The following is an 18,111-nucleotide window of genomic DNA, read 5'->3' on the forward strand; positions in this document are numbered from 1 at the left end:
TTGGTGCAGTGACTATGAAAAACAGTACTGAGGTGCCTCAAAAAACTAAAAACAGAACTACCATATGACTCAGTAATTCCAATCTTGGGTATATATCCAGAAAAAAAACAAAATCATTTATTTAAAAAGATACATGTGCCCCAATGTTCATAGCAGCACTATTTACAATAGCCAAGATATGGAAGCAACCCAAGTGTCCATCAACAGATGAATGGATAAAGAAGACATGGTATATACAGATAATGGAATATTATTCAGCCATAAAAAAGAATGAAATTCTGCCATTTGCAGCAACGTGGAAACAACTAGAGCATATTATGCTTAGTGAAATAAGTCAGACAGAGAAAGAATTACTGTATGATATCACTTATATGTGAAATCTAAAAAATAATACAAATGAAGGTATATAGCAAAACAGAAACAGACTCAGATACAGAGAACAAACTACTGGTTACCAGTGGGGAGAGTGAAGCAGGGAGTTGCTCATTAGGGTACACCTACCATGTATAAACTAGATCAACAACAAGGATATATTGTATAACCCAGGGAATTATAGTCATTATCTTATAATAACTTTTAATGGAGTATAAACTATAAAACTTCTGATCCCTATGCTGTATATCTGAAACTAATATAATATTGTAGATCAACTATACTTCTGTAATAAACAAACAAACACCTGGATTCAGATTCCAGCTCTATGAATCCCAAGCTGTGTGGCCCTGGGCAACCTGACCCTGTTTCATCATGAGTAAACTGGGGACACCAACCACACTTGCCTCCTGGGGAGGTTGTGAGAATAAAACGAGATGATGTCTGTGAAATGCTCAGCCAACGACTGGCACCTGGGATGTGTTCAGTGAACACTTTTAAGTATTATTATAGCTACTACTATTGCTCTCAGTCTTGTTCCACATGGGACTCACCTGGGGAGCTTTAAAAACAAACAAATAAACAAAAAAAACGATGTTTGAGCATCACTCCAGACTGAATAAATCAGAACCTCTGGGCATTCGTATCTAAAAAATTCCTTCCAGTAATTCTAATGGGTGCCAGGTAAGAACCAGTGCTCTAAGCTTCTGAAAGCAGGGCCTTGGCCTTCTCCTGTCTTCTCGTCTCGAGGCTAGCCAGAGCTGCACACACAGTGGACACTCAAACAGGAGCAGCTGGCCCCTTAGCAGGCTCCAGCCCAGGAGCTGCAGTTAATGTCTTCCCTTGCCCAGCTTGGAGGCACATCCCTTACCTTGGAGGTGTTTCTCCACCACCGTGAGCTGACTTGGCCTGGGCTGGCAGCGCTGGAGTCAGCCTCATGCCCTCCTCCGAGGGCTGAGGGTCAGGTCTACTGGATGATGTTCCTCGTCCTGCACCCGATGCAGCTTCCTGGCTGGTGGGAGCCTCACTGACCCTTTCAGACACCACAGACAATTCCAGGCCCGTCCTGGGGTTCTCGCTGGATGTTACAGGAGCTTTGGCTTCCACCTCTGGGCGTACCTGGGCTGGGCCAGGAACTCCGTCTCCCTGCCCTGGTGAGGCTTCTGCCTGGGTAAGGAGGTCAGCTCCTATCCCCGAAGCACTGATGGGGGGCAACCTCTCCACTGTCCCCTCTGGCAGCTCCACCTTCTGGCTCTCTATAGGAAAATAAGCAGGATAAAAATGCTCTCCTATTTAGAAGAACCTATCCCAAAGTTATCCTGAAAAATATGTAGAAGGCCATTCAGTGCACCATGTTTATAATAGACAGACTGGAGATAATGCAAGTGACCATCAGGAGGGAGTTGATTGACTAAACCAGGGCCACCCAGGCATAAAAAAGGAGAAATAAATATCTCCATATGCGGCTATGGAGTGATCTCAGGATATACGGTGGAGAAAAGCAAGGAGGAGAAGTGTGTGGTATGCTTCTGTTTGTCTAAGAAGGAAGGCTGTGTGTATGTGAGCTTGCACATGTGTGTGTATATGAGCACTCATATGTGTGTGTATAACCACTTATAATGTGGTCTAAAGAGACTGGACTTCAAAGGAAAGACAAGACAAATTCTTTTTTACATAGTTACATATGCAGGGGAGAAAATAGGATGCAGGGAACATGCATAGAAGCTAGACTTCTCTTAATATACCTTGTTTTGTCAATTCGACTTTGGAACCATGTAACTATTATGCAAGATTATAAAAGAAAATTAGCTTAAAAAACTTTAAAGTTGACCAAGTGCTTAAAAAAAGCGATCCATAAAAATTTAAAGCAAAGTGAAATAAAGAGCAATACAGAATGGAATAAGCATAAAGGACAAAAAGAACTGCAAAAAAAAAAGAGGAAGAAGAATAAGTTTCAGCAGTTTTTCAGTAATCATATTGGTGGTGGTGGCAGTGGTATTTTTATTCTGAAATTAGGTGTGCAGGTGGGATAAAGCCAACGGGGCCCCACTCACCTTCCCAAGGCCCCTTGAGCTCGGCTTGCACGCCTCTGGTGCTCAGTGCGTGCTTTGGTTTTGCTCCTTTCTCTTCCACTCGCTCTTTGTTCTAAAAGAATAACCATAAAAACTAGCATCATCATCAACATCATCGTTCAGGCCACAAACATTTGTTGAGCACCTACCTTGTGCTTGAAATAGAAGAACTTAGGTTATTTCTTAGTCTCAGAGTAATACTAGAGGGTACATATTACTATTGTCATTTTAGAGATAAGGATGCTGAGGCTTTCCCAAGGTCACCAAGTCCTTTCTAATGGGTCACCATAGTGCAGGTAAGGGGCAGACCTAGCCCCCGACAGGGTGATCTAAACAGACCAGACCTGAAAATACTAGACAAGGCATGGAAAATAAATTTAAGGTGTCAATTTAGATCAATCGGTCATGGCTTTTACAGTGTTGGCTTGAGTTGGATACTAAGGTCAGATAAATCTATGCTTGCAGGGGGAGAGTGCCACTATCAATTAATAATGTCTGCTTGGGAGCTAGGTGGGTGGATCCCAAGGTTGCCTCTTTGCAGTACAGGACCCTTGAACCAGACTTGCTGGGTTTAAACCCCACCTTCACCACTTGGCCAAGATCCTTAACTTCTCTGCATCTCACTTTCCTCATCTGTAAAATGGGAAGAATAATATTATCTACTCGTAGAGCTAGCGGGAGGATTGGGGGAGTTAATTTGTGGAATTTCCTGAGAAGTGCTCCCAGCACATGGTAAGTGCTCAATAGCTCGGATGATTTTGTGTTGTCTGAGACAGAGCAGATCATGTAAGGACACTCGGAGCCCACCCTGTGAGGCTCTCAGCAGGTCTTCCTGAACTGAATGGTCCACACCAGTCCAGTGCATATGCTCGTGCCCCTGAAATCGTCCAGAGCACTCAGTATTTCCAAATGCAAATATTTCTAGGTGGCCTGACCCTTGCTGGGCCCCCCTGGTATTTCTGAGCCTTTGACTGATATGGCCCCTAAGATTCCTCCTGGCACTTGTCACAGAAGTGGGTCTGGTCTCAGGCCAGAGACTGAAGGCCCTTTCTCCTGCCTTGGCCACAGAGGCCCCAACTAGGAGGCCAGAGTCCAAAAAGAGCTCGCATTTTTTTTGGCTTGCATAGAATTTAAAGATTTTAAATTTGTTACCACCATTTTAAATCTAGGAGATTTTTACATCAAAATTCTAAGTTCCATTTGGGGGTTATAAATTGTTCTACATTTTGATTGTGGTGGTGGTTATTAGGGTGTATACATTTGTTCAACTGTATTTTTAAATTGTGCATACTTAGTGTGTGTATGTGCAGTTTATTGTATGTAAATTATACCTTAATAAAACTGATTAGAAAAAATTCTAGGTTCCCAGCTTCTCTTGAAAAAGAAAATCGGAAGATCTGGGAATTCCAGGCCCATGTGGCAAAAATCAGCTGGAGCAATTCCCACCATAGTGCTCACCTCTCTTGCATGTCTCCCTGACACTAAGGATGGAGGTTACATTTGCTACCAAATCAGGTCCAGCTGCTTTTTCCTCAAAATGCAATACTTGAGAGAGGCAAATGTTGGTAGAAAGGAAAGTTGCTTTTAATCAGAATGCTGGCAATCTGGGGAGAGGGTGAACTCAACGTCCCCCAAAAACCGCCTCCAAAGAATCTGCTCAGCCATGAAAGTTTTTAAAGGGAAAGAGTGAAGTAATCTCAGTTAATCAGAGTTGTCGCCATCCCCCAGTGTATGCAGGCTTGTCGTGCAGGCTTGTTGATGCTACCTTGTTCACAGTTTGTTCACACAGTTTGTGAGCTTACTGAAGGGGAAGCTAGGGAAGAGATCTGGTCTTCTGTTAGTTACTTATTCTTCATTTCTACTTCTTTGATCTACAGAAAGAACTGACTTGTTAGGCAAGGTATTGTGTGATCAAAAGACTTGAAAGTTGCGCTTGGGCCAGAGATGAGTAGAGCATGGGGGTGCCTGGTTTAAGGTTAGTGACAAGACAAAAGGGGCCTCCTGCAAAGAGCTCTTTCCTGCCAAAAGCTGCTTACAAATCCCCACTTGTCAGAACATCATTCCATTTCTATGGGATTATGGACAAAGGTCCATCTTCTGTAACTACTTCGTGCTGACGTAGGGCGCCGTATTCTTAGAGTGGAAGATGTCAGCATGGGTCTGTAGCATCTCTTTGCTGTCAAGTGTAGTTGCCCATTTACATATACGGGCAGAAGAAGCTACAATTATGTTGATGCCCACAAAGATATAGATTATTATGAGCAATAGTATCCCATTCTCTTGAGGCCAGTTCTTGAAATTTTGCTAGCCATAGATTCAGTGCTGCTCAAGATGGAGCTTAAGTCATGGCTGCAGTCTGGTCATCATGTAGTTAGCTTTTTCCCTCTGGTGGCAGTTACAGTATCTGTAAAACAACTCAGGAATGTGCATCAGACACTGAGTCTGTGACTCTGTTGTCCTAATCATTAGCTGCTTTGGCCTGCTCTTTTGTGGCTTGGGGAGGCCTGGGAGACTTCAGCTTTTCCACAAACAAGAGGCAGGGGACGTGGAGGGGCCTTTGTACTGGAGTGGGGTTGGGGGGTGGCACATAGGGTTCTGCTTGGTTCCAGGTTGGTTCCACTGTTTTTCCTATGCTGTGCCCCCTTCTCTCAGTCCTGTTTTCTGCTCATGTCTTTGGGATTCCAGGACAGTAAGCTTTGCCCTCTTAATGGTAACAACATAACACATGGAAACACGTAATAAATAAGTGCTAGCTGCTGTCATCATGATTATCACCAGCATCATCAATGTGACCCGGATGCCCTGCTCTGCAGAGACCTCTCCTTTGGTCTCTTTCTACAGACTCTGCCCTGCCACCCCCGTAGTTGGGGGAACTGAAAGCATTATCACGCTGCCTCCTGTTTCACCCACCAGTAGAGAAAGACTTGAACAGACTGTCCTTTCGTAGACCTTGTGGGGCTCAGACTGTCTTCTCCCTCCCTTTGTCTTTGGTGGAGAGAGGCGTGCGTGCGCGCGCGCGCACACACACACACACACACACACACAAACACACACACACGCAGAGCTGGGTTTTGACTTCAAGGCTCAAACTTTTGGTTCCTGCCTTGTCCGATGCATCCAGAAGAAAAAGGATAGACCCCAAATGCCTAGGCATCTGGAGGACCGATGCCTTCTGAGCAGGTTGACTGATTCTGCGCATCCTGGCTGAGCCTGACCCTGTCCATGAGAGAGCACGTGGCTTCCAGTAATAATCTGATTCGTTGTTACAACCAAACGAAGTGCCACTGGGCACTCCAGACCTGAGGAGAAGCTTCCTGAAGTCCTGGCAACCACTGCTAAGGCTGAATTCAATTCCACAAATTGCTATGCCCCTACTCTCCTAGGAAATACAAAGAGGATCTCCAGAAAGTCTCCACGGTGCGCTGCTTTCAGCATGGACAGTGTGTTAAGTAGCTGGGGCTCGGTCACAGCTGTCTAATGGCCAGCCCTGCCCACACACAGAGGGCAGCAGAGGCCTCACAGTCAGCAAGGAGCTGACAGCCTGCCTGGGAGACTAGATCTAGCCCTTAGTTCTAGATCTAGTACTAGATCTAGTAACATAGTTACTGGGATGTGTAGTAAACACAAAGACCAGAAGAGAGGTCAGTCATGTGCCAGGTCAATCACAGGCAGGAAACATGGCAAGAACTCAGAAAACAGAAAGTTCCATGACTTCACCCTATCCAGAGATGCCTAAATATCTGCAACACGTATGACAGCTGATTTCACTAATATATGAAGAATTCTTACAAATCAAGAAAAAGGCAAAAAAAAGAAATAGAGGGAAAAGGGCATGAGCAAATTAAAACTACAATGAGATATATCATTCTGTCTACTTTTGGTTATGTTTGAAATTTTTCATAATAAAAAGTTTTTTTTTTAATTTTTTTTAAAAAGTTAGCTTTAAGAGGCATATAACCAATTGCCTTATTCGGATTTTAACTCAAATAAACAAATGATAAAAATAAATAAATAAGGCATAAGCCGATCAGGGACATTTGAATGCTGACTGGTAATATCAAGTTACCATTCACATTTTAGATCATGATAATGTTTTTTAAAAGAGCCCTTATGGTTTAGATATATGTGCTGAAATGCTTATGGAAGAAATAATCCATTATCTCAGATTTTCCTCAAAATAATCTGGAAAGGGCTTCCCTGGTGGCGCAGTGGTTGAGAGTCCGCCTGCCGCTGCAGGGGACATGGGTTCGTGCCCCGGTCCGGGAAGATCCCACATGCCGCGGAGCGGCTGGGCCCGTGAACCATGGCTGCTGAGCCTGTGCGTCCGGAGCCTGTGCTCTGCAACGGGAGAGGCCACAACAGTGAGAGGCCCGCGTACCGTAAAAAAAAAAATAATAATCTGGAAAGAGGGAAGTGGGTGGGAAACATCAGCCTCCAGTTATGGGCTCACAGGGTTCATTGTACTAATCTCTATTTTTATAAATGTTTGACATTTTTTATACTAAAATGTTTTTTAAAAAACACATGCATAATAAGATGTTTTCATCCGCCAGACAGGCAAAGAGTCAGAAACTGGATAATATGCTTTGTTAGCAAAAATGGGGCAAGAAGCATTCCCATACGTTATTGAATTAGAATAACTCCTTTGAAGGTTGGTTTGGCTTCATTTATTGTATAAATTTACCCTTTGGCTTAGCACTGCCACTTCTAGGAGTGTGTCATATAGATAAACTCACACTTCCATGGTTAGTCACTGCATCATTATCCATAATAGCTAAAAATGAGAAACAATATAAACAAACAATGATATGGGACTGATTAGCAAATTAAGACACATCCTCAAAAAGAGAGCTCTCTGCAATTTAACAAGAACGAGGAAGCTTTCTAGCTATAAATATGAAACAATGCCCCAAATATATTAAGTTAGAAAAAATCCAGGCCAGTACAATGTGAGTAATATTTGAGTTAAAACAAAACAAAACAAAGAGGGTGGTGTGTATACCAATGTGCTTGTAGATAAACAGACTCTATCTGGAAGGTTTCACAGGAGACTGGTTCCTATGATTGTCTGGGGAGGAGGGCTGTCCCGGGGATTGGGGGGATGCAGTAGGAGGGAGAATGTTTTCTTACCATGAGCATAAATTAGATTTATTTTCTGTTTTAAAGCTGAGGTTGGTTATCATTGTCAAGAGCAGAAGGTCACATCTCCCCTGCAGGCCTGACTTTCAGGGGAGGTGCAGAAAGCAGGGAGCTGGGGTGGGAGGGGCCAGCTCTGGAGAAGCAGCTGGGCAGGGAGCGAAGGGATCTGCAGAGCGAGTTCTGGCCTGGCTGGGGAGGGGGAGGGAAGGCAAACTCCTGCAGCCTTGCCTCTGAAAGCCTCAGTCGCTGACAGAGTTTAAGCACAGACTTCAAGCTGGGGGGAAGCTGCAGAGATCTGAAAGGGTGGCTCCAGGCCATGTGAGTGTTGCTAGGTGGCTTACCCTGCTGTTCCCAGTGTTGCCTCTACACACCACACACACACACACACACACACACACACACACACACACACACACACACACACACACACACACCAGCCAAGCTTCCATTAGCCAGTGGGTCTGATTATGCAACCCTTGGGAACAGCCGCTCCCAGAAATGCCACACTCCACCCCCAGGCTCCGGCTCCCGCCTGTGTCCCCCGTGGGTCACTGTCAACACTCATGTCCCCACAGGCAGCTGCACACTCCGCCCACTCTGGGACAGAGCACAAGGCTGGGGACAGGAAGGGAGGGAGGTTTGGGTTTCTGAAGGTGGCTCTGTCGGGGTAAACTGAGGACTCCCCACTTCTCTCCCACCCCAGGTGTAAGGAGAAAAGAAGTTCCTGGGATGTCAAAGAAGTGTAACTGCCCTCCTCTCCCTAATGGCTCATTTGTCCCCCACTTCTAGGTTCCCTGCACAGCCCAGGGCCCCACAGAGGCACTGCCTCTCCCTTTCCCTGGGGGAAATCCACCTGTCCTGGCCTGTCTGGAAACCCACCTATGGTCTTTAAGTTTCCATCTCTCCATGTTCCCATCAACAGGTCACGCAGGAGGCACAAGAGGGGACAACAGCCCTCCAGCTCTCCTAGGACTAGCTTCCTGTCTGGTCTCCCCACCAGGGACCCGAGCCTCCCTTCCAGCCAGAAGGGCACCAGGGCAGGGCAGCAGGAACCAACCTCCGCAGGGCCGTCGGCCAGACTTCCCTTCCTCCAGGGGACATTCCCTTGCATGATAAAATCCACCACCTTCGAGTTCTGGAGCACGGCCCCCAACAAAGCTATGGCCTTGTCCACAGCCACCACCATCCGGAAGAGGGCTTCTAGCCTGGCGCCCTGCTGGGCGACATCCTGCCGCCCGGCCCTCACCAGTTCCAGGACCTCCGGCCACCCAGCCTGCATGTCAGCGGGGGGAGTGCGGTCGGCCCCAGCTGGGCCGAGAGTACGGGAGGCTTCCAGCCGGTGCAGGCCTTGCTCCAGGTGGCCCATGCCTCGGTACACACATTGCAGTTTCTCCATGACGTCTTCTTGGAAATTTAAGAGTTTGTCAACCTTCTCATCCAGCACGTTAAGCTTTTGGTCCATGGTGGTTATGCAGGCCTTGCCCAGCCCTGGCAACCCCGGCAAACTCTCCTTGGGGGCTCCTGACATCCTGATGAAGATTGCCAAGGGTGAGGAATCAGAAGAGCTGCAGACCTCTTGCTTTCACTTGGGCAGCGGTGTCTGGAAGTTCATTGTTCTCTAGCTAAGGCTCACCTGGGTTGTTCAGGGCGCCCAGAAGACCAGACTCTCTCCGAGCCGTTGCCTTTGCTTATCTCCCACTCTGCTGTGGCCATGAGTGACAGGCTGGGCTTGGCCCAGGCCCTTCCCCTTGGGGGCCCCTTTGACATCACTGCAGCATTTAACATTCCTCTCTGAGAGGCTGTTGATGGGCAAATATGTTAAGAATCTGCCCAGGGCAGGCAGAGTTCGTGTAGCTGAAACTAAAGGTTAGAAGAAAAGGGATCCTTTAGGTAACGACCTGATAACTGGACTCTAAGAGGGGGCCTCAGGGATACCAGGGCAGAGTAAGGGCTTTAGAGGTCCAAAGCACTGAGAAGCAGATGGTCCCACCCATCACATACACATCCAATTCACAATAAGAAGCTAGACCAAAACAGAAGGAAACGTGAGGCCATTCAACAAAGTTCTAATTTTGCCATGATGAAAAAATTCGGTGCTTCTGCAAATTAAAAACAAAATTTTGGTTCCCCTACTTTGCTGATGCCCCAAAGGTGTTTAGTCTGCTCTGGGGTGAATCAGCAGGTCCCCCCCCACTGGGGGCCCCCAGTCACTAGTCACTTGTACCTAAGAATAGAAGTGAAGAACAGTGGCCAAGTATCATCCCTCAGGTCATGTTCCTTGCAGAGCCCTCTGGGGACCATTTGCCAGTGACACCCTTCTCCCCCAAGGATGTCTACGCAGGCATCAGGCACCCAGTCTCTAAACTGAAACAGGCACAGTAAGGCCCTAGAGAGCAAGGGGGCCTGTGTTTCCTGTGGTTTCCAAATATTTTAGCCTCAGAAACACTTGGTTCAAATGAAACTTTTACAGAAGCCACAATAAATATACCAGACAAAAGGACACGCTCAGGCTGACACTAAGGTGGGGTGTGAGGGGGCACCACAGAGCCCAAGGCTGCCGCAGAACAGTCCACTGACACCACTTGCATCCAGGCCCTCAGAGAGAGAAAACAAGACCAGAGAGGGACTCTGTCCAAAGTGGCCCCGGCACACGACCTCCTGAAGATAGCACAGCTCTGGTGAAGGCTGGCACCAGGGAGGTGAGTGTTAGCATCCCCCTCCTTCTGAATAAAAGCAATTATGAGAATAAATTTGACCTGGAACTCTGACATCTAAAAACACCTTGGGATCGTTTTGCTGTTTTAAGCTGTAGCTGAGTAGTAAACACAGTGTGCAGCTTGACCACAAACCCCTTGCCACTCGCCCTCTGTCAGGACAGCTGCCCTTAGCAGCCCATGTAGAAATCCAGACCCATTTCTGGGAGCACAGACTGGGTGTCATTGATGGAACGGCCCAGAGCATGCTCAAAAGGGCACTGGTCTGTTACATTTACTGTGATTTAAAACACACAGATAACCTCTCCTTGAAAAAGAAATTTGGGACACACCAGGCTCCAGTCCCTCCTGAGGATTCACCCTCAGCAGGACCTCACCTGCCACAGAAAGAAACCAGCACCTGGGTAGGGACTTACTTCTTCCTCCGTAATTCCTGCTTAATACTTCCCTGTGGAACTACTGTTCCCTGGGTCAAACTTTGGGAAGTGTCCGCCTAGAGAAATCTCTGGAAGTCTAACACCCAGCACAACTGTCTGTCCTACAATAGGTGCCGATAATCTTTGTGAAAGGAAGTCCCCACAGTCTAAAGAGACAGATGCTGTCTCTGGAAGACAGTTCCCACCAATCCTTGGCTTCACTACGACCGCTGCTCTAGAGAGTTTCAGAGTAGCTTGCATCCAGGCAGGTCCCGGGTTAATAAAGCCTGGAAAGAAAGTCTAGATGAACACAAAGGACACAAATAAATGTCCCAGACACCTATTTATATCAAAAGCAAATTATTTAAATTACAAAAGTATTTGCCCCAGGTCTCCCTTAAGCGACAAGTAATTGCAAGGCAGCTGGTTTACTGCAAACATGTCTGCTGCGTCATACACTGTTACAGAACCACCTTGAAGGCCCCTGAGGCCAGAACAGTGCCCCTTTGGCTTGCCTTTTTCCCCAGCGCACCAACGTGCCTGGCACATAGGTATGGAAGGAATGAATAAAGGAGGCTCCAGCAGGAGCCGGAGGCTGGGCTGACCACCGGGAGAATTGTGGAAGGAGGAGGCTGCAGCCCAGATTTTCCAGAACAATCAAATGAGCAGAAGGCAGGAAGCCCTGACAATTCCCAGAAGTAAGCTCTGGGACCCTCTGGGAGAAAGCTCAGAATATGCCGACAGGACACGTCCTTAGGTCTCTTTGATGAAAGGGAGCAGCCAGGAAAACCAGCTTTGAACCCCTTTCATTTCTCAGCCTCCAGAAGACATGAGTTTATGAGCACATGGGTTCTCTGAGGGCTGGTGCATGGCTTCTCTCCAACTCCCTGATTTAGAGGGCACAGCAAGAGCCATGGGCAATTCCTTTTGGGCAATGCCGCCTGCCCAGAGGATGGGGGAGGCATTCCACCCAGCAAGCCAAGAGAACGCAGACAGAGAAAAGGCAGCCTAGCTGGATGGACACAGAGTAGCAAGTGCAATGACACCTCATCCTTCCTGGCTGAGGACTGGCAGCTGATCCACTCCCGGAAAAACACAGGCTGACCTCTGCCGTAGGCTGCGGTCAGTGTGTGCTGAATCCCAAGACTCTTCCCTTGTCTTTCTGGTGACAGCCAGCTTTCCCTGAAAAACCCCAGAGAGGCCTGTGGACCCTGAGACCCTAGGTGGAGGAAGAGGGGAGCAGAAATGCAAGGCTGAGGAGTCCATCCAAAGCTGTGGCTCTCCTCCTTCCCCACCCTCCCTGCAGATCAGAGATCTGTTTCTGCAGAGACGGAGCAGTCCACAATACAACCGTTCTATGCACTGGCTTTGGGGTCCCTTGGGAGCTCCCCATCTGATCCTCAACAAAGCCAAGCAGTCAACAAGCCTCAACCACCCACCTAGGTTTTTGTGACTTATTCTGAAATATGCACAGAAAAAAAGGATCACCAGGTATTCAAAGAAAGCCCCCAAGATGAAAAGGGGAGCTCAGAACAAATAAACCAAAATATAATTGTGGCAGAAACAGAGGAAAGTTTTTAAAAAAGGCTCTCATTAGTAACCACAGAAAAGTGTGAAAGACTGTTCCATCCATTAAAAAAGAAGAGGGTGTTATGGAAAAAGAACAAACATAGAATAAAAGGGAGGTCTTTTACAAATATGAATGTTAACATTTAAAAATCCAATATAGGGATTAGAAAACAAGGTTAAGATAATATTCCAGAAAACAGAACTGAAAGATGAAGATGGAGAGAAAAGATAAGAAAGAGAGACAGTGGATCCAGCTGGTCCTACATCTAATTAACTGGAGTTCAGGAGGAGAAAGGAAAGAAAGAGGGAAGGAATTTATCAAAGAAATACTGCAGACATTATGCAATTTTAGAACAGAGAAGTAAAGAGAAGACTATACAAGCTCCCTGAAATTTAAAAGAAAAGAAAATCACATATCAGAGAACTGGAATCAGAATGACATCAGACTTCTCATCCTAAAAACAACCAGATGCGGCAAGACAGTTAGGTTGTATGTAAAATTCTAGATGAGAGAGAATTAGAATTTTGAAGACATTGCGCCATTGTCAGAAGACAGAATAAAGACTTTTAGATGTAAAAAAATGTATGCCCCCTTTCCAAGGAAGCTGCTTGGAGGATAAACACCAGCAAAACCAGGGACTAAACAAGCAAACAAAAAAACAGAGCTCCAGGAAACAACAGCTTCAACCTAGGCCCAAAGTTGAAGCAGGAAGATGGAGGGTCCCCAAAAGGGAGGACTTCAGGGGGGAAAAAAACAGTATACAATATAATATAATTAAGGACATGTAGTAAAATATTAAGAGCATGGGGCCTAGGGTCAGACCATCTGGATTTAACTCCTGCCTCTGCCAGTTTTCGGGCAGAATCACGAGCCAGTTTATTTAACCTCTCTGAGTCTGTACTTCCTGGGCTGTAACATAATAACAATGCACATACTTCATAGAGTTTTCAGGATGGTCACTGGAGAATTCTTGCAAGGCACCTGGAACAGAGCTTGGCACCCAGTGAGTGCTCAAATGTTACCCATCAGTATGATGCTGGCAACAGGACAAAAAGGGAACAAAAGGAATCAGAGACTCCGAGAAAATCAGAGTTCAGGAAAGAATGAAATTAAAGTACATGATTGAATTTTCAGTGAATTATATTTATATAATATAATATTACATTATATATATTATATAACTGTATGCCATAATAAAGTAAATACTTTACTAAGTTAAAACAGTGATATATGTATTACAAGAGTTGTGAAGGGAAAATGGGGAGAGCTAAATCTTCGTTTCTCTTAAGAGGAAGTCCATAGATAATGAACAAAATTGATGAGGAGAGAATTGGAGTCGAACACCAGGAGAAACAGCTCAAAGACTTCAGTGTGTTTGCGGCTGGGGAGCAGAGGAGAGGAAGCAGGTTTTGCAAAGCTCAAGGGCACAACATCTGAGGGGGAGACTGACATGCGGTAGACTGTGTAGGTTTGTGGATTTATAACAAGTGTGGCAGCACAAGGCAGTGAAAGGTCTTGTTCTAAGAAAATCAAACATCATGACAGTTTTCTGAGAGACAGAGGCCATGTATCTTGAGGAAAGGGGTGCTTACCTACTTTCATACCTAAGTGCCCGTAGGGACCAGCTGCGTACCTGGAACTTAATCTCCCCGAACACAGCTTTCCTCATTTGTAAAAGGGGCTCATAACAGTGCAATAACTTCAGGGCTATTTGAGTATTAGGATAAGTCAAACACTTAGCACAGCACCTGGCACATGGTAAAGTACATGAAAATGTGGAGATTGGAACTCACCAGCCCTCACCACACCCATCCCACCCCAGAAGGTCAGCCAACAAGGATGGCAGTGTACTCAGTCCCCTCCTTGTGCGGGGGTGGGGAGGGACAGGAGGATGAGGGGGTGTCTTCCCAGTCCTAAGTCAGCTCCTCCAGCCACCTGGCCTGGCCCAAGCCACCTCCCCGCATGCACCATTAGCTGATGTGCACTCAGAAAGGGCAAACGCGTCCTCCATGAAGCTGCGCTTACTCCTGGAAGGAAACCAGAGCTGAAACAGAACCTCAGAAAGTCTCGCAGGCTTCAACGTGGACAACTTCGGGGTTAGCTGCCCCTCAGCCTCCTCTGCCCGCTATACGGCATGTTAGTCGGGAAAGGCCTGCGCTGACCGTCCCCGGGCTGTACCCATCAACCAAAGCTTCCTGCTGATGGAGCTTCTTGGTCCAAGAGGACCCAGATCGGGGGAACAATTGTCACCGAGCCTCCCTTAGTCCCATGAACCTAACAATGCTTCCTCGGGCTCCTACTTCAAAGCAGACCGGCCTGCTTACCGCAAATATCTGGGTGTAATCCGACGCCCGCTACTGGCCTCTGGCGCTGGGACTGCGAAGTGCCAGAGTGGGGCACAGTATCCCCGTCCTGCTGCTGCGGCTGTGCCAACCCAGCATTTACTCTGCCTGGAGATGCCCGACTGCCCGGAGGCCTGGGAGCGAGCTGGGCCGGCCAGGATAGCTTCTCTAGAACTCGGCCTGCAGCGATAAGCCTGGCATTTCCACTTATCACTGAGCCTGCCCCAGGCCCCAGAGGCATCCAGAGGTTTCACTTGGTTATCTGCTTTGCTGGGCGGTATCTGCCTCCCTGGGGGCCTACTTCCTGCATCACTTAGCGGAGTGTCCAGTGTGAAACAAACACCACGTGGTCCAAGGAGAGAAGAAAGAAGGGAGGGAGTCCTAGGACAGAGCTGACCTGAGTTCAAAACCCAGGGGCCCAGGAGAAGAGCTGGGGCTCCTTGCCTTCAGGCAGCCCTCCAAGACAGAGCAAAGTCCTGAGCAGCAATAGAACAGGTTGCTTCAGGGGACGCTTGCACCCTGGCTGGGAACCTGGTTAGTTATCTCCACACTGGGAGGGACCAGCTATTGCCTCTTCAAGGAAAACTGCTCAGGAAACAATGAAGATATCTAGAGCCCCAAAGACTGAGGCATGCTGCAGTGAGGGGAAGGCTATGACCTGCCTCTTCTGCTAAATGAGACACCTGCTCCAACTCAGCTGGTGCCCTCAGGGAGGCTCCCTGGACAGATCTTCCCAGAGTGCCCTGGGGGAGGCCAAGCCCTCCACATACACTGGCACATGTCCACAGACAGACAGACGGAAACACGCACATATCACTCCAGGGCCCCAACTCACCTGGCCTGGCTGACAGGAATCAGAGAAGGGGCTGCAGGCTTTTGATTTTGGCTTGCTTTGCTGAGCCTGACCATGGGCAGATCCTGCGCTAAGCACTTTAGCCGCACATGTCTTATTTAAACCTTGCTACAACCCTATAGGGTAGATTACTATTTATCATCCCCATTTTACAGAGGGGGATCAATCTAAAGAACTTAAGTGGCCTACCCAAGGCCACGAGGTCAGAAAACAGTGGAGCCAGAATTCCAACCCAGGTTGATAACTCACAGCACTCTGCCACTTTCAGAGACAGTGAGGACTTCAGAGACGGTAAGGGTCAACTCCCTCATTTTGTAGATGGAGAGTCTGAGACCTGGAGAGGGGAAGGGACTTTCTGAAGGTCACATAGTAAGTCAAAGGCAAAGGCAGGACCAAATAACAAAACTGTTGCCCTCAGAGTGGCCATGGAACTCTCCACCCTGCTCTCTGGGTTTCAGAAGGGTGTGTGTGTCATGAAATAGGCCTCTGCCCACAGGCTCAGCTCTGACAGTTGTCTGAGGAGATGAGGAGGGGGCCACAGGGCAGGGACCCCCAGATACTATATTGGTTGCTTATTCTTTTGTAGAAAAACGTCTACAGCTTATCTCATCTGGCTATCCAGAAAAATAGCCACAGTCCTGCCAGGATGAATCCAGGAAATGTGCTTGGGAATAAAACCAAAGTCAAGTTGGCCTCTCTGAAGAAGCAGAGAGGGAAATGACAGCTGCATGGCTGGCCTGGGCCTCAGGGAAGTCCTCTGGTAGCTCTCAGGTGGCTAGTGGGTTTACTCCCAGGATCTCACGGTCTTCTGTAGTCAGCATTCCTACCGCTGGTTGAAGTCTTTTCATTTTGTCATTTCCTTTCCCACCTACCTAGTCAAAATTGTTCCCAGCCAAGCACGGTCAGATGGAATCAGCCTGAAAATACCAGAGAAGAACAAAAAGCACCCTCATAAGCCAAATCCACACCAGCAGCCATTCATTCATTAAACATGTACAGAGCAACACTTACTAGGAAATAATAAAAGCACTAATATTCATCGAGCGTTTCTATGTGTCAGGCACTGTTCTAGATCTTCACATCAATTACTTTTGCCCCTCACGACAATTCTAAGAGGAAGAGACTATTACCCCCATTTCACAGACAAGTCAACTGAGGCTTGGAATGACGAAGCCATTTTCCAAAGTCAGAGTAAGAACCTGTACATCAATGCAGGCAGCCAGACTCCTGAGTCTGCTTACCACTGAAGGAGTCTAACTGAAACATTTTGTCTAGAACTGGACTTTGTCTCTGGGGGGCTGCATTTGCCAACTGCCAGAAACACAATTATATTTGCAAGTTGGAACTAGGCCAACCAGTTTCTTGCCAACACATTGTATTGCCCGTCCTTCTACCGGCTCACACTGGCAGGGTGGACCCACCTGCAAAGTGCTTTGCTGTGTGCTTCACTTACACTCATCGGAGGTGCATGGATTATGAATCTTATTTTACTCATGAAGAGACTGAGGGTCCCAGGGAGAGGCAGTGCAGAGCTGGTCTTGGCCCCAGGGCCTGTGTTCACTGTAGAAGGTAGGGTTTCTGACCACACACACAACAATCACAGTCACTTTGGGATCCCCAACACATCTGACTTGATAGGAATCAGAGAAGGGGTTGCAGGCTTTTGATATTAGCTCTGAGCCTGACCACAGCAGACCTGTGCTAAGCCCTTTAGCTGCAATATCTTACTTAAACCCCTTGATTGTGCTGACTCTTGTGAGCTCAGAACTCTGTGCCATGGCAAACTCAGGAAGTCTGGGTGGGAGCAAAGTTAACACACTGGAACAACAGAGGAGGCGGGACAGCCACTAACTACTGGGTGCAAAGGATGTGGGTGGGATGGGGCAAAATTATATGATGCACCAGTGTCTCCAGCCCTCTTGTATCTGAGAAAAAGAATTCCATCATCATCTGCTCAAATTCTCTCCTCGCATTTTATCCCTACCCTCTGAGGAGAGCCTGGTCTCAGGATTTTTGGTGTCAGATCTGAAGAAGAGGTGGAATCTGAGGTCTGGAGGAGACAATTTAGTGAGCTGGGTAGCAAAGTACCAAGAAGGGGAAGAAAAGACGGGGAGAGATAGACAGGGAGCAGGGCCTGGGGTTGGGGAGCTGCAGACCTGGGGCAGCCCCATGATGCGAGAGAATGGGTGAGAAAAAAACGGAGGGTTTGGAAAACTGTGTGCTGCCACATGTGGATGGTCATGGGGAATCATAAGTAGGAATGGCAGGGTGGTCTACCTTCCATGGCCCCAAGTCTTTGCAGAAACTCAGTCACTTGATGTCAACCGATACAGGGTGTAAGAGAGAGGTAAAGAAATAGGAAAAAATTTTGGCAAAGTGGAAGGACTTCTTGCCAGAAACAGGACTTGGGCTGAGCCTTGAAGGATGGGTGAGGTTCGGGGAGGCCAGGGAAATGTGAGGGCACAGAGTGAACAAAGCTCCAGGTGGAGGCTGGCAGATGGAAGTGACAGTGCAGAGACTGGCCTCAGGCCAGGAGATGTCAATGGAGGCCCAAATGATTCAGCAGGCAGGACCCTTAAGAAAGTGGACCTGGAAAGTCAAGCAGGGACATTTAGACCCAAAGGAGCAAGATA

General features: G+C 47.4%; 1 protein-coding gene across 2 annotated transcripts in view; it reads right to left on the minus strand.

Annotated features, from left to right (window-relative positions):
* Positions 1-18,111, minus strand: part of MYLK3 (myosin light chain kinase 3) — a 59,803-nt gene that overhangs the window by 37,729 nt on the left and 3,963 nt on the right. The window contains exons 1-3 of one of the 2 annotated variants that reach the window (XM_060131085.1): positions 8,641-9,240; positions 2,427-2,517; positions 1,244-1,628 (exon numbers count right to left, since the gene is read on the minus strand). In XM_060131085.1, the coding sequence (XP_059987068.1) occupies positions 1,244-1,628; positions 2,427-2,517; positions 8,641-9,111 (947 nt within the window). In that variant the 5' untranslated portion in view covers positions 9,112-9,240. Of the gene's footprint in view, positions 1-1,243; positions 1,629-2,426; positions 2,518-8,640; positions 9,241-18,111 lie in introns of those variants that run through there. The other variant, XM_060131086.1, reaches the window with a different exon arrangement.

The sequence above is a fragment of the Lagenorhynchus albirostris genome, chromosome 19 (genome assembly GCF_949774975.1).
Source record: "Lagenorhynchus albirostris chromosome 19, mLagAlb1.1, whole genome shotgun sequence".
Lineage (NCBI taxonomy): Eukaryota > Metazoa > Chordata > Mammalia > Artiodactyla > Delphinidae > Lagenorhynchus > Lagenorhynchus albirostris.